General features: G+C 39.2%; 2 protein-coding genes across 2 annotated transcripts in view; both read right to left on the bottom strand.

The window, feature by feature from the left end:
• Positions 1-4855, bottom strand: part of LOC136251804 (centrosomal protein of 120 kDa-like) — an 18382-nt gene extending 13527 nt beyond the window's left edge. Inside the window, exon 1 of the mRNA XM_066044213.1 lies at positions 4748-4855. Coding sequence (XP_065900285.1) covers positions 4748-4802 — 55 coding nt within the window. The 5' untranslated portion in view covers positions 4803-4855. The remainder of the gene's footprint in view (positions 1-4747) is intronic.
• On the bottom strand, positions 4814-17868 carry LOC136251826 (succinate dehydrogenase cytochrome b560 subunit, mitochondrial-like). The gene is made up of 6 exons (XM_066044239.1): positions 17766-17868; positions 10998-11051; positions 10864-10947; positions 10754-10815; positions 5110-5270; positions 4814-5053 (listed from the first exon to the last, which is right to left on the bottom strand). Exons 1-6 carry the CDS (start codon positions 17777-17779, stop codon positions 4943-4945), a joined length of 486 nt encoding a protein of 161 aa, XP_065900311.1. The 5' UTR covers positions 17780-17868; the 3' UTR covers positions 4814-4942.

Raw genomic sequence — 17868 nt, 5'->3', positions numbered from 1 at the left:
ACACACGACAACTACATACCTATACAAAAAGAAAACAAAGAGAAAATTACAAAATCAGGTTAGCTGAGCAGAAATCGACGAAGTGCCATCCGAAAAGGAATTGCTTTGGAAATTTGTAAAATTTCTACAGGTACTGAGTTCCAAAGAAATGGAGAATTTATAAAACGGTATGCGTTAATGGTAGATGATGATGTGGTAAGTGAAAGTGAATGGGATCTAGTATTGGTGCTTGAAAACTTGAAATGTGAGTTGAATGGGATAGAAACTCTGTCATGTAAAATATCGTGTACTTGAGTGATAGTAAAATAGGACTGACGAGTATGGAGCGCAGGCCATCTTAGGTCCTGCAAACAAGAAGTAGAAGATTTGGACCAGTTATGTGAATGAGGATTCCATCTGCTACCACACACCCAGCGTGCAGCTCGTCTCTGAATTGCTTCTAGTCTATCAATGTCTCTGGCAGTGTGTAAATACCATACAGGTGAGGAATATTCTAGTAATGGTCTAACAAGGCAATTGTAGGCAGCAGATTTAACAGTAGATGGACTTGCAAAAAGAGTGTGTCTTAAATAGTTGAGTGAACGGGAGGCTTTAGCTGTTATATGTTTGACATGATCACTCCATTTAAGATGAGAATTGATGTACATCCCCAAGTAACGAACTACTGATTTAGATGGAATAGGCTGGTCATTAAGATGGTACTTGCACATTGGTGGTAATCGCTTATAAGATATACAAATACTTTCACATTTTTGTGGATTTAATTTCAGTTGCCATAACTGTGACCATTGATAAACTTTGGTCAAGTCTTCTTGAAGTAAAGTTTCATCATGAGTTGAAACAATTTGCTTGTATAAAGCAATGTCATCAGCTAATAACTTAACAGTACTGTTGGAAATAACGTGATGGATTTCGTCAATGTAGAGTAAAAATAACAACGGTCCAAGAACAGAGCCCTGTGGGACACCTGAACGAACAGGAAGCCATTCTGAGAAACAGCCATTAATAACAACTCTTTGATAGCGATTGGTAAGGAACGAACCAAACCAAGAGAGTAGATTTCCATGTATGCCGAGACATTCAAGCTTAAGTAACAGGTGGCAATGAGGAACCGAGTCAAATGCCTTAGCTAAATCCAATAAAACACAGTGAACTGAGTTTCGTCTTTCAAGGCAAAAAGCCCAGTCATTAATAGCTGAAAGTAAGAGAGTCACAGTTGAACGTTTACGACGAAAGCCATGTTGAGAATCACTAATGAGATGTTTAGACTCTAGAGCAAGTACAAGTTGTCTGTGAATAATTCTTTCCATAACTTTCACAACAATGGAAGTAAGGCTTATTGGGCGATAATTAGATGGAAGGTGTTTATCACCCTTTTTGTGAACAGGTACCACATTGGCAGTCACCCAGTCCCTAGGCAGGGCACCAGAGGACAGTGACAGTTGAAATAAACGTGATAAAGGTAAGGAGATGAAATCGGCAGCAAATTGTAATAATTGAGATGGTAGATTGTCTGGACCACAGGCCTTATCCCGTTGTAAAGATTTAAGTTCTTCATAAACATTCTCTGGTGTGAATTGTACAGAGTCAATAAGCTTTCCATTAAATTTGACAGACTCACGCAGAGATTGCAAGCCTGAGCAGTTTTCAGTTGTAAACACAGAGTTAAAATACTGATTAAAAGCTGTTGCCTTCTCAACATCATCTGAAACATGATTACCAGAGATGCTAAGTGGAGGAGGGGACTGATGAAATCCCTTGACTGAATTTACAAAATTCCAAAACTTCTTTGCATTTGCTGAATACGAGACAGAAAGTGCAGAAATGTAGTCCACGGTATCCTGTCTAGTCTTGGAACGAACCAAATTACTTATCGCTTTATACTTAGATCTATTTAGTTCAGAGCTGTTACGTTTCATTCTACGATACAAACGTCGCTTGACACGTATCAAATGGAGGGTGTCTGGTGTAAACCAATGCTTGAGTTTTTTCTGTTTCCATTGAGTTTTAGGTATAATAGAGTCAACAACTGCAAAAAATAAATCCTTCCAGCATGTCCAAGCATTTTCAATGTCTGATTCAAAATCCAGCTGATCCCAAGGAACATGGGACAACAGCTCCTGAAATGCACAAAAATCGGCCTTTTTGTAATTATACAATTTCTTTTCACTGGTAGATGATTTTGTGGGAGAAATACAAATTGAGAATTCAACAGAATCGTGATCAGTTCCTGGCAAATTATCTACAGTCCGAATAGTGAAGATAGAGTCAGGACAGTTAGTAAACACTAGATCAAGAACGTTATTTCCTCTAGTAGGATGAACAACCAGCTGATTGAGAAAGTGATCATGTGTAATTGAACAGAGATGAGTAGCGGTTGGAGATGATACAGCTGGAGAAACCACTGACCAGTCGATTGAGGGAACATTAAAGTCACCACATAATACTAGAGGTGTACCACCATTAATTAGTGATAACGAGGAGTTCAGTTCATCCAGAGCTGACAGGGATGGACCTGGTGGACGATAGAATACTCCAAACAAAAGATGACTAGGTGAGGTAAGGAGTTTTACCCACACTATTTCACAGTTTGTTTCTAACTCAGACATTCTCACCACGGGAATGGAGGAGCGAACTAGTATCATAATTCCACCACCGTGTCTATTTCGATCTTTACGAAAAACAACATAATTTGTGAGTAAAAATTGAGAGTTAAGAATAGATTCGTCTAAAAATGTCTCAGATATAGTGACTACATCTGCATCAACTGCTGATAAATAGGCTAACAAAGTAAAACGTTTTGGAAACAAACTGCGAGCATTAAAACAGATACAGTTCAAGGAGGAGGACTGTCTAGGGCAAACATTGTCAACTGCTAAATCAATACATGTACAACAATACCATGGATCAGATGATGGAGACTTAACAAGGTCATCATAGATAGATTCAGAAATATATCTATCACAGGATACATGAATCCACTGGTCACAACCATCACAACACATTGCTTTGTCATCGTCATTGACATTTAATCTACACTTGCCACAAGGGTACTCCGGTCCAGGATTCAAATGGACATCTCCAGATAATAAAATGATTAACTGCAAACAAAACAAAGCGTTTCTCCAATTAAAGCCCGCCACACGGGGCGAGCGAAAGTAACCGTTTAAGCAAGAAAGTACATCATTCTTCATCATCCTCACAGATAATGACAAGGAATAATTCTCTAACTGTTGCTGGTCCAAAGGTCCACAAACTTTCCAACAAACGAGAGTGAACACAAAGAGCCACGCACACGCCGCCATTTTTTTTTTTTTAACACAGTGTGTACACCTCATACATGTACACCTCATACAGTAATACAGTGTGTACACCTCATACAGTAATACAGTGTGGACACCTCATACAGTAATACAGTGTGGACACCTCATACAATAATAGTGTGGACACCTCATACAGTAATACACTTCATACAGTAATACAGTGTGGACACTTCATACAGTAATACAGTGTGGACACCTCATACAGTAATACAGTGTGGACACCTCATACAATAATAGTGTGGACACCTCATACAATAATAGTGTGGACACTTCATACAGTAATACACTTCATACAGTAATACAGTGTGGACACTTCATACAGTAATACACTTCATACAGTAATACAGTGTGGACACCTCATACAGTAATACGGTGTGGACACCTCATACAGTAATACGGTGTGGACACCTCATACAGTAATACGGTGTGGACACCTCATACAGTAATACGGTGTGGACACCTCATACAGTAATACGGTGTGGACACCTCATACAGTAATACGGTGTGGACACCTCATACAGTAATACGGTGTGGACACCTCATACAGTAATACGGTGTGGACACCTCATACAGTAATACGGTGTGGACACCTCATACAGTAATACAGTGTGGACAACTCATACAGTAATACAGTGTGGACACCTCATACAGTAATACAGTGTGGACACCTCATACAGTAATACAGTGTGTACACCTCATACAGTAATACAGTGTGGACACCTCATACAGTAATACAGTGTGGACACCTCATACAGTAATACAGTGTGTACACCTCATACAGTAATACAGTGTGGACACCTCATACAGTAATACAGTGTGGACACCTCATACAGTAATACAGTGTGGACACCTCATACAGTAATACAGTGTGGACACCTCATACAGTAATACAGTGTGGACACCTCATACAGTAATACAGTGTGGACACCTCATACAGTATGGGGTAAGTTTCACCATTTTCTGCAATTTATGGAGTCATTTCCAATCCATGTGTAACATAAATATTATCTTTTGGGGATGCTTATAATTGAAAATTGATAAGTCAAGTGCCACCCCAAATAGGGTCTGGCCATGCGAGACTAGCTCCTCTTATCCTCATACTAGTGTTATGGTTGGTGTCATAAGCGCTTATTGACACCGAATTATGATCGGTGTCTAATGCGTGTATTCTTTGCAGACACTGTTGCAAAGATTTGGATATATCCAGTATAGGCACTTCACATATTACTAAACACGGGAATTGTTTTCTACAGGCAATTGTACCCTCAACAGGTATACAAGCAGGTACTGTGTACTACAGCTAAGGCCGGGACACACTTCATGGAAGCTAGTCGCGTTCATTGTTCTATATAATACCCACCATAACTAACCCCCTGAAAATAGTTGAACTATGTAACGTGTTAATGGCGCACCAATTTACTGACCTTCAGCAATACCGACCACCAATAACAAGGTCTGTTCCATCACAGGCTGCGACATGGCGTTCAGACTAAAATCGTAATTACATATTTATTATTTACACACAAAGTACATGCAGAAATAACTAAATTACACATAAATACAGTGAAATATCATGAAATACTGTTATATGCAGTTACACATAATACAGTGAAATATTGTTATGGTTTATAGAAGGCCAGTCCTAGAGCAGATAAAAGAGACAACACCAACACAACATATCCACTTCTGTATAACGTGGATAATTGGAATCCTCTGCCAGTATCCCATGCCTAGTGAGGTAAAATACATCATAATATGTCATCATCGATCATCACAAACAACTCACCAGATGTCTTATACCATTAAAGGTATGATAAGAGAATGTGTAGGCCAGGATGAACTTGTTTAACCCGATAATTGCAGGGTGTACTGATCCTTGTAAGATGTTGACTAGAGAAGTGAAGTCTTGTCCACACATTAGATAAGTCAGAGATATCGCTGACACCTCTGTAGAGAGAACAAGTATAGTGTAGACTCACAGATATCCACTAACAGTGTCACTTTCTTAGCAATTGCCTAACTTAGACAACAGGCCCCTAGCCTAGTAGTGACTGAGGCCCAGTTACATCTTAATCTCCATTACTCTCATCAGGGCTTGGATGATAATAATCCTAACCCAAGGAAGCAACTGTGGCAATACGGGTTACCAATTAGCCAGTAAATAATTAGAAATCAGCCAATATCATTGTTGGTAATTATTAACAGGTTATTTAGCCGATTAATTTAACTGATCCTGATGTTATTGTTTTTCATAACTATAGTTTACAAGACAGTGAAAAATAGGTACGAACTTTTGGTAAATATAAACATCAGATTGGTTATTAGAAAATGGTACGTATAAAATCCTTTGATCTTAGGGGTCTCCACTAAAAGACTTCTGGAGAATGAGACCTCCATAGTCTGAATATCTCCAGTTGAGGGAGTCATCACACCTCACTAAAATGATCACTGATGTGTTGAGTAGCATTGCAATGAACACCGATCTGCTATGCCTCCCTCAGGAGGCATGGCAAATGTGGGAAGTGATTGTGGGTTTACATCAGATAGCACAAGTGATCCTCAACACCACCCCTATTATTGTACACAACATTTCTATCTAGATGCGTTTTATGGGTGCTGTAAAGCAATGATAAATAAATAATGATGATGACATCATGTTCAACCCTATGTGTAAATATACCCACACCATTTTCTAAGCCAGTTAGAGACTGCCCACTCAGATCTTTGCGGCTCGGCTTTATAAAATCATGAAAGGTGTCTAACCACTAGTGATGTGCAATAACAATTGCTATTATACTGATTGTCATGATACTTGTATCACGATATCATGATATAGATCATGATATCATGATATAGATCATGATATTGTGATATAGATCATGATATCATGATATAGTAGCTACCTCTAAATAGTAATTTTATTGATCCTATGCCATATCAGGAGCGCATCAAATCCTATGGACAAGGGAGCGTGTAACTCTGTACACTACCAATACTACGGGCAAAATTCAAACAGTGTTACTACGTATATAATTGGTTACATCATTCTTACGTGCAACAGGGATACACTGAATGGGCTACTACTCTCGTTTCATGTAAAGCTGCTTCGATAGGAAGATAGTCGAGTCGAAGGTAGAGCTTGGAATAGTCAAGTGGAGTAATTTCGTGTGATTTTACGTGATTAGTGACTGTAGAAAGACTGTCCTGCTAAGCCTGTGCGACTATTCCTCCATTGTGCCATTGGACTTCATTTCCATAGCTTCGCTTCGTCGCAGTGGAACATGACGTACTCAAGCATGCGCCTCTGCATAATATCCTAATTAGGAAATTTTAAAAGTTACTTATTATAGTACACGGCAGCCATCTTTGAAATTTGCTGTTTATGGAGTTACACGCTCCCTTGTCCATAGGATTCGATGCGCTCCTGGCCATAACAAAAAAATATTTAGAAAATGCTATGCATGGTATGCTTTTATCTTTAGCAGATAATGAGGTCTTTAAAAACCATGAAGAAAGGTCTCTAACTAACTTAGTTAGAAACCTGCTAGCAGATAGACCTCAGCATTGCAAATCTCACTTTCGATCATTGATTTGCAATGCATACTCTGCAAAGCATATACAAGCTAATATCCCATAAACCAACAGAGCTCCATTCCTTTTATAAGCACACCTACGCCAATTCGATTACGGGAGCTAGACTGCAACATTGTAGTTACGTTTGCTGTCATAAACGGAGAATTCCAGAAATATAATGGAGTTCTATTTAATGCCTGTCAGTGTTTTAAGCCTGTTTAATATACTTTTACTCAGAGGAGGTGTGACACGCACGCATGAGCGCATGTGCTTTGTACAGGGAAGATATTTTGTGGGATTATAACAAAAATATGTATCGATCAAACTCTTTTCTTGTGCTTAATTCAACGGTGCAATCTACCCCATTCAACCCCAGTGGTTCAGTTTCAATATACACAGCCTATTGGAGGAGCCATCACGTGATGAATAACTAACCGTACGAAATAAAACCAAGCAGCAAGTTGGGAAGAGAAAACCAGTGAAAACCAACTGCAAAAGTGTAGCTAAGTAGATTTGCAGTACACCAAATCTTGTCTACAGATTGATTTTCCGCAAATTTACCATTTGAAGAATGCAATTACTGCGAATTCTTTTCAATAGCGCGTAGTTCGTGTTGGACCTCCTCTGGCTTTTACTGTACTTTAAATGGACTCCCTATTAAACAGGTAAGCTTTCTTGTAGATTTTTTATTTATTTCTTGTAAAAAAAGTTATGTAGGTGTGAAATTGCGTATATACTGGCTTAGTGACAGAAGGCTAGCGCCAGACCAAGTATTATTAACCATTGATAACAATCTACTCACTACTACCGCTTACTTTAAACCCTTGGTAGTGCTGGCTTTAACTTTATTGTCACAGTAGCTATCACTCTGTTTTGATTCACCAGTAGCAATAATGTAACTAGCTACAAGCTTCAATTCAAAAACGCACTCAATCTTCTCTACAGATCATATGACTTATTTTAACACTGTGACAATTTCAAAACGACATAATTCAATCCCACAATGGTTCCACCTACATAGCGATATATATATATATCAAGACACACGGTAGTGTGTCGTGCGGCCCAAGAAACCGGCGCGTAATATATATATATATATATATATATATATATATATATATATATATATAACACCCGCATTTTCTAAGTCGATTAGGAACCACGCCCTCGGCTCTTTGTGTTTTAGAAACCTCACTTCGCTCGGTTTCTAGAGCCTCTGTCTAGGTTCCTAACCTATACTTAATGTTGAGAGAGAGAGTTACTACCTTCAGAAATACAACAAATCAAGACAGTAAATTAAATAATTGAAATAAACCAACAAACAGTTCAATTGTAAGAGTATTTTGAGATAAGAATATCTGATTTGCACTCACAATAATCACAAGCTATTATCATATCATGATAATTCATTACTGCAATACAATTATTACACTACTAATATTATTGCACAGTAATACTAACTATTATCAATACAATGGTTAACAGGTAGAACTTTCTTATTAGTATATCATTACAACTACTACTACATAGCTACATGGGGTATTAGGGTGGGTGGACAAGATTACAAGACACCACACACAAGACTACAAGACACTACACACAAGACTACAAGACACCACACACAAGATTACAAGACACCACACACAAGATTACAAGACACCACACACAAGATTACAAGACACTACACACAAGATTACAAGACCCTACAAACAAGACTACAAGACACTACACACAAGACTACAAGACACTACACACAAGATTACAAGACACCACACACAAGACTATAAGACACTACACACAAGACTACAAGACACCACACACAAGATTACAAGACACCACACACAAGACTACAAGACACTACAAACAAGACTACAAGACACTACACACAAGATTACAAGACACCACACAGAAGATTACAAGACACCACACACAAGATTACAAGACACCACACAGAAGATTACAAGACACCACACACAAGATTACAAGATACCACACACAAGACTACAAGACACCACACACAAGACTACAAGACACTACACAGAAGATTACAAGACACCACACACAAGACTACAAGACACTACACACAAGATTACAAGACACTACACACAAGACTACAAGACACTACACACAAGATTACAAGACACTACACACAAGATTACAAGACACCACACACAAGATTACAAGACACTACACACAAGACTACAAGACACTACACACAAGATTACAAGACACTACACACAAGACTACAAGACACTACACACAAGACTACAAGACACCACACACAAGACTACAAGACACTACACACAAGACTACAAGACACCACACACAAGATTACAAGACACCACACACAAGACTACAAGACACTACACACAAGACTACAAGACACTACACACAAGATTACAAGACACCACACACAAGATTACAAGACACCACACACAAGATTACAAGACACCACACACAAGACTACAAGACACTACACACAAGATTACAAGACACTACAAACAAGACTACAAGACACTACACACAAGACTACAAGACACTACACACAAGATTACAAGACACTACAAACAAGACTACAAGACACTACACACAAGACTACAAGACACTACACACAAGATTACAAGACACCACACACAAGACTACAAGACACTACACACAAGATTACAAGACACTACAAACAAGACTACAAGACACTACACACAAGACTACAAGACACTACACACAAGATTACAAGACACTACACACAAGACTACAAGACACTACACACAAGATTACAAGACACCACACACAAGACTACAAGACACTACACACAAGACTACAAGACACCACACACAAGATTACAAGACACCACACACAAGACTACAAGACACTACACACAAGACTACAAGACACTATACACAAGATTACAAGACACCACACACAAGACTACAAGACACTACACACAAGACTACAAGACACTACACACAAGACTACAAGACACTACACACAAGACTACAAGACACTACACACAAGACTACAAGACACCACACACAAGATTACAAGACACCACACACAAGACTACAAGACACTACACACAAGACTACAAGACACTACACACAAGATTACAAGACACCACACACAAGATTACAAGACACCACACACAAGATTACAAGACACCACACACAAGACTACAAGACACTACACACAAGATTACAAGACACTACAAACAAGACTACAAGACACTACACACAAGACTACAAGACACTACACACAAGATTACAAGACACTACAAACAAGACTACAAGACACTACACACAAGACTACAAGACACTACACACAAGATTACAAGACACCACACACAAGACTACAAGACACTACACACAAGATTACAAGACACTACAAACAAGACTACAAGACACTACACACAAGACTACAAGACACTACACACAAGATTACAAGACACTACACACAAGACTACAAGACACTACACACAAGATTACAAGACACCACACACAAGACTACAAGACACTACACACAAGACTACAAGACACCACACACAAGATTACAAGACACCACACACAAGACTACAAGACACTACACACAAGACTACAAGACACTATACACAAGATTACAAGACACCACACACAAGACTACAAGACACTACACACAAGACTACAAGACACTACACACAAGACTACAAGACACTACACACAAGACTACAAGACACTACACACAAGACTACAAGACACTACACACAAGACTACAAGACACTACACACAAGATTACAAGACACCACACACAAGACTACAAGACACTACACACAAGACTACAAGACACCACACACATGAGTACAAGACACTACACACAGACGCACTTACCTGTAGTTAGAAACACCCCAGTCATTCGATGAACTATTGACATTGTCCATGTCAACTGGGGTCTATACAATGGATCATGTGATCTTATCATGTGATTCAATAAAACTTACTGATATATTGTTAAATGAGGGGACATCGGTCGATTTAACTCTTTGTTTTTAGTGAAGAAGTCTTTGTTAGCTGCATCACTATGACTACAGGATGGTTACCATGACAAATTGTCTTTAATAAGCATGAGACTCACGTGATCCGAACACCAACAACTAATATCCTAGGAAACTGGTGTTGTATGAACAACCTGAAATAACACAACAATGTTATAATGGGGGAATTACCTCCAGCCATAGCGATCATCTGACAATGCTGCAGCAATAAAACTTATCAATAATAATGACATGAGTATTACAGAGCAGCACATCTTAGAGGACACAGTTATAACTGCTACAGCACACAACAGTTACAGCTGTAAAACTGAAGAATAAGCGTATTTGACTGGGTCACACCACAGGTAGGTTGAGCTGAGCTATGATTGCTTCAATACCTTCTTACTGGAACAGAAATTGAGGGATCCTACCCCCAGCAAGACAAGCCCCCCAAGAACTGTCACTTCAACATGTGAATACATATGCACCGTGTTTAGTGCTAGTGGCACTTGGCCACATGTTGACAAGTCACTGAGTACACAACCTGACTTGTCCCCAACCAGGAGCTTATGAGCCATTCAGCGGCTCATAAGCTCCTGTGTAAGAAAATATTTCTTCACGGTTAGTCCTGTGCTTTAGTTGTCAACCAGTGACCTGACTTTGTGTACATTATCGTTGAATCTCAGTACAGCACTTGTAGCAATAAACAGGAATTCATTTGGAACAATACTAGGATTTTTGAGATGCTAATACCATACATAATTTGCTATTCAGGTTCCAAACTGTTACAAGGGGTGTAATGTAGGTATGCAATGTAGGTAGGTCTGTGACCGTGGTCAAAGTCTTGATTGGCTGAAATTTTGCTTTGACCTGTGATTTAGTGACAATATTTCAGTACTTCTGATTCAATTGTGGGTTGAAATTTTTTGCCCTTGACTGTTGACTTGGCAGGCCTTGACCCTTGACTTAGAGTTTGACTGTGGTTGCAGATCTAACTACTGTGAGTGCCTGTGTGTCACCTTCTTCTGTTATAGTATGTTCACGTTGAGCTGAATCCTGAAAAATGGCTAAAAATTAAAAGTGGATTTTTTCTCAACAGAGTTAACATTTCAGCCAACCAGATGATTATTGGTAACAGCAAAGCTGTCAACAACAGACACGTACGGTTTGGCTCCATTACAAGTTCGGGAAAGGGCTGCATTGGACACTGTACTTATATGGCTTCCCCATAGGAAATGTATTGTGAAAATTTTGATTGACTGTAAATATTATGTCTAACATTTGAACAACAAGATTTTGAAATATTTTTAGCGGATCAAGCACTACTACAAATGAGCCAAATTTCAAGATCGTGTGTAATTGCGTCCATGAGTTATTAAATGTTTTTGAGGGTTCAGCTCAACGTGAACATACTATAGTGCAGGCCAAGTCAATTGCTGGATCATGCAAATTCTGGAGATTATTTCTGATTTACAAGCACTTGTGCCCTGGCAGTTTCCTTAACGTGTGGACTTTGCTAATTAATAAAATGTTTTAGAAAATGGTATGTTAGCAATGTTTTGTAAAATAGAGTTTCTTATTCACAAAGAGACTCCACCACTAGTCTCTTAGTACTAAGAGACTCGCAGCTAGCCACGTTAGTTAATTAGTTATCATTGTTAACCACTGAAATATTGTCAACAAAACGATAGCACAACAAAACAATAGCACAACCAAACCAGCATGTTCTTCACCACCCTATTCCGGTGCCGGAGGGTTAACTGGAGTGCCAGGGCAGGTATTGGTGTCTTACTTTACTAGAAAATGGGCTGCATTGCTGCGCGACACAACAGGCCAGCGCCATTATACAGTAATGTACATTACAATTACCGTACGGAGGGAAACTTTGGCGGGGGGAAAATTTGGCGAATTAGGTTTGAAACTACAGTTGGCAAAATAAAATTTGGCGAATTGTTATCTAGACGCACGCCCGTAATCAATTAATTAAATTTCTTATGCACTGCATTCACACACGTCAGAACCCAGTGCTAGCTATGTAGACTATGTGGTAATCAACTGCAGGTTCAAACCAGTATTTGCCCAGGAATAGCAGATATGTTGGCAGCACTTACATTTCGTCTGGACTCTAAGGTTCGAGGATACCATGTATACCAAGCTATCTGGACAAACCCATGTATAGGAGATGAACTAATTTGTGAGTGGGAAATAGGTAATTCTCATGATCCACAAGCAGTAGCAATGAAGAAAGAAATTGACTGTGTCATAAGCATTGTTGGCCACGTGCCACGTGAAATATCATCGATTTGCTCAAGTTTTATACGACAGGATGGCGCTATCCGGTGCTTAATAACTGAGAGCAGGCAATCTACCACAAGGTGGTCTTGAGCTACCTTGCATTCTGGTCTTTACTACTACGCGTGCTGAGTTGAATCAAATCACAAGGAAACGGCTGGAAATTACTCTATCTGTGAAAGTCCGTGAAGGAACCTTAGATGATGAAAAACAGATACAGGTAATGCAGCTGCAGACACGCACTCTCGAATTAGCAGCTCAGATTGCAGTCATCAAAGTGGAACTGCCGCAACTACTGCAAAGACAGCTGGAGTTCAGATTACAGAGGAACAAGCTAAGCTGCCGGAATTAGAGGTTGATTTAACGAGTACATTGGAGAATGAATCACCAATGAAGAAAGCTAAATTGTTTGATGCTGAGGAAATAATAATGGGACAGGAACTAACTGATAATGAAATAAACCTGGCTCAGCAGCTATTAAAAGTGCAGTTTCCAACGTTGAAGGGTCTGCAATCAACATTATACCAAGAGAAAGAACAGAACCTAACAGAGAACGATGTGAACAATAAGCTTCAAATAATCCATTGCAGATCCCATCTTCACTGGATTGTTGCTTTCACAGTAGGATGTAGACTTGGCCAGGTAAAACTTTATGATTCACTTTTTACTTACTGTGACAAAGAAACAGCAAGTGTCATTGCAAATTTATTCCAGTCCAGGACCAGTTGTTTGAAACCAATCATAATGATGTCTCGTTGTCAGAAACAAAAGGGGGGGGGGGGGGGGGGTGCTGACTGTGGTTTATTTGCTATAGCAAATGCCACAGCCATAGCATTTGGTAAAAATCCCTGCAAGCTACAATTTATGCAAGCATCCCTTAGGTCCTATTTAGTTGATTGCTTTAACAGTAAATTAATATCACCTTTTCCTTGTAAGCAATGTATTTAGATCTGCAATGATAGTGGTTTACAAATGTAAAATGAACATTTTTAAATTCATTTTTTTTAATTGCATTTATAGTTATTATGGTTTTTGGTTGTAATGATTCACAAATGATTGTAGTAATGAATATAATTGTTTAGTTTGCCTTTTCATTGTAAGTAATCTGTGTAACTATGTAGATCATACATATTGGTTTAAAATTAAAATTAGTGATTCACAAATTATTGTATAGCTATAATTAAAAATGTAATCAGTTTCTGGTTAGCAGTAATTCTAATTTCAAGTCTATATTCAAGTTTCACAACTCTGCATACAGTCAAGTATACCAGCTTCTTTAAATCCATTTATAACAAGGCTTGGGTTATTTGTGATGTATGCATGCATAGAATTAATCCATGCTGCACCAAGAGGCTTAAGAACACTCAACCTTAAATCTATGGCATTTTGTCCGTCAAGTTGAGAGCAAACTTGTTTTGCATACCATTCTCTGAATTGACCACGTAAAAAATATTTTGCTGCCTTGTTGACACTCAAATCTAAAGGCCGTAGCCTGTCAGTACAATTGGGTGGAATCATCACAACATTGATCTTGTTTGAATCAAGCAAAGTTAGAAAGGATGGGGGTACACTGAGCCTTAAAGTTGTCAAATATCAATAAAGCTGGCTGTGCACTGCTAAGTTTCAGTATTCTTCTCTTTTCGTTTACATACGGTAACAGAGCTTATGATAACGTCCGGACACCGGACAAAATCCGGTCAAATTGCATAGATGTCTGACCATAATGCAATTTGTCCGGACACAGTGTCCCATCAAAGCATAAAGAAGGAGCCTAAGGGCTGAGCTGGCATGCTATCAATAATAACAGTCACTTGGTTGCCAGGAGATAGTATACATTCTTACAACCCAAGGGAGTGACCATAAATGTACCATTTGCCAACCCTCTGGTGTACTTTAACCACATAACAGCTGCAGTAAGGCATGTGATGTCTTACCACTATAATGTTCATTTGCTATGCTACAGTAAACATGTTGGGCATTCATCTCATGTCCAGTCAATTTAGGCAATTGTCCGGCCGATTTTGGTTTGTCAGGACATTGTGGCAGGACAACAGAGAATTCTTATCATAAGCTCTGGGTAATATTATCTCAGTGAAATACTCTTTCATTGTAAGCTCATTTGACCAGTGTATTGGTGTTTATAGTAATGTGCCATGAAGAAGGAAAGTTTTAATATGGAAGGCAGCGATCAGTTTTTCTTTCGTAGATGAGCTGTAAGGGTAAAAACTCACCTGTTGCAGAGCCTGCAAAGACAGCTGTGAGTTGTCTCTTATCATCTTTAGCTATTATTTCAACTTGTGTTGTCCCTTCCTTTTCCATTGTCCAATCAGGAATTGGCACATAGTTCAGAGCTGTCTGGTCAAAATTAATTACCAATTCTGGTGGAACACTGTCCATGCAGACAATATTTTGTATCTCAAGCAGAAATTCGCCCTTCAATACTTCAAACTGAGCTACATCCACTTTTGATTTACTACATGCCTTTCTCATGACATATCCCGTCCTGCCTAACAAAGACTTAGCCCAGTCGGTAGTTAAACTGAACATGCTGCCTTCCACAATCTGACCCAGCATATTTGTTCATGACAATTCCTTCTCCAGCTGCAACCACTAAAGATGTATTTATTGGCAGCCCACGTTTTCGCAAATCTTTAACGTACTCTTGCACTTGGTGATCTAGTGCATCTGGTAAAAGGAGTGGTCGTCCTTGTTTTTTACGTGGCAATTCTTTAACTTCTTCATGATGAGCTTCTTCACTTGGGCCAGCACTCGGGTCAGCATTGTTGCCATCTGCAGAAGCTTGGCGAGGTTTAGATTGTTCTCGACAGTGATCTTTGTTCAAATCTTTAAACCTTCGCGTGCTTGTTTCTGTTAATGGGAGATCCCGGTACTTCCGAGTGTAGTAGCAAAGAGTGGTAGTCACACCATGCTCTGCTGCTCGCTTGCCTATCTCGTACCTTTGGTCAGGTGTTAGCATCAGGTATGGCTTGGACCGTGAACTTCAAAGATCATTCTTTGCTTTAAGCTGTCATGAAACCTTTGCATTTGCTAGCTTGATGGCCGTTAGTGGCACAGAGTTACTTAGCGGACCACTAGGTTCTGGCAAACTATCATCATCGGCCAATTTTGCCCCAGTTTTGTTCACCCGCTTGAAATACCGTAAAATAGACATGCCTTCAGTTAAATTGATCTAGCTTAGACTGAAAGATTACACGAAGCGGCTGCCTGTCACGTGATTTTTAGCATACAAAATATTTGGATGGATAAAATTTGGCGAATCCATGGTCATTCGCCAAATTTTGCCAGCGCCAAAGTTTCCCTCCGTATGGTACACATGATTGTAATTAAATTATTTTAAAAAGTATCAATTGTCAATCTTGTCAATGTCAGGAATAGGTAGTTGATTCCATTGAATAATTGTTTGTGATAAGAAAGAGTACTCGTAAACATCAATTCTTGTTTGTAGGTGCCTAAGATTGAGGGGATGGCAGGAACAAGTATGTGATATTGGGGTTGGTAAAGGCAGACAATGACCATTAACTTTCTTAAAATGTTGAATAGTAAGGCCACGAAAATTAATTTTATGTTTCTAGTCCCCTTCCTGGTCATTTTCTGCTGAATGAATTGCACAATCATCATACAATAATTTATATCTGTTGAAAGGTTTTCATGTCTTGTACACTCTTTTCTTATAAAGATGTACAAACTTTAACATTAAGTTTGTTTTTCTGGCTATAAAGCTATCTACTGCTACTTCAAATATAGTGTACTACATGAAAAAGTTGTAAGGAAGAAAAAAAATGCCCGGTCAATTTTGGGGAATTAGGACCAGAAATATAACTTTGCACAGCCTAAGGTAAGTCGAGCCACAAGGCCAATCCAACCCAATCTGCACACCTTCAGTTCAGGCATAGATCCTTTGGAGTGTAAAGGATCTATGGTTCAGGGTCTTCAACATTATCAAATAATTTCTTCAGTTACTGATAGTTTCTTGCCAGAGATGAATGTAATACCACCCCTTCAGGGACTACACACCCTCTGAAATAATAGTTTCATTCAAGCAACAAACTGTGCCTCCAGTGGCTACCAGTTCCCACTCTTCCCTGACCACCCTGTATCCATGCGGGTCGGCTACACCAGACGGGGGGGGATAAACGTCATAATAATTGACAATTACATGAACAAAGGGTCAGGAGTCCAGTCTCAGGGTTACCAAGTTATTACTAAAAAGTATGGAGCCCTGGCAAGACCAAAAAAAAAACTACATACAAAACTAAACAATTATACATGGCTTCTCAACAGGTAAACAGATCAACTACATCCCAAGTAGTGGAAGCACGGGAATTAAAGATTCTACCTGTATCCCCCACGCCCATTGTGCCACTTGCCGCTTGACTTTTATATAGCGTGCTTTTTGTTACTTGTACCAAGAGTAAATCCCATTATCCTTCACAAAATCTATTCTAAATAATGCACACCAACAGATCTCTAAACTTTACATGTACTCACACAACAATAATCATAATCACAACACTCGAGTAGTTGGGTACGGGATTATGTAACAATAACACACTTACCTGCTTAACGCCATTGCATAGAACGACGGACGAGTAACTCACGTGCAACACCTCCAGTCTCGTGTCCAGCCGGGCCCGCGCTAATGCGCAAATACGTGTTTGG

This window comes from Dysidea avara, chromosome 1 (assembly GCF_963678975.1).
Source record: "Dysidea avara chromosome 1, odDysAvar1.4, whole genome shotgun sequence".
NCBI classification, from domain to species: domain Eukaryota; kingdom Metazoa; phylum Porifera; class Demospongiae; order Dictyoceratida; family Dysideidae; genus Dysidea; species Dysidea avara.
The sequence above is the reverse complement of the archived record's forward strand: the minus strand, read 5'-3'. Positions and strand labels throughout refer to the sequence as shown.

What these genes read in the sequence shown, in the direction of transcription:
- LOC136251826 (XM_066044239.1), bottom strand. An exon ending in TGGGGTGTTTCTAACTACAG is followed by an intron (nt 5,271 to 10,753) that starts GTAAGTGCGTCT and finishes TTCTCTCTACAG; the next exon opens with AGGTGTCAGCGATATCTCTG. An exon ending in TTAATGGTATAAGACATCTG is followed by an intron (nt 5,054 to 5,109) that starts GTGAGTTGTTTG and finishes TTACCTCACTAG; the next exon opens with GCATGGGATACTGGCAGAGG.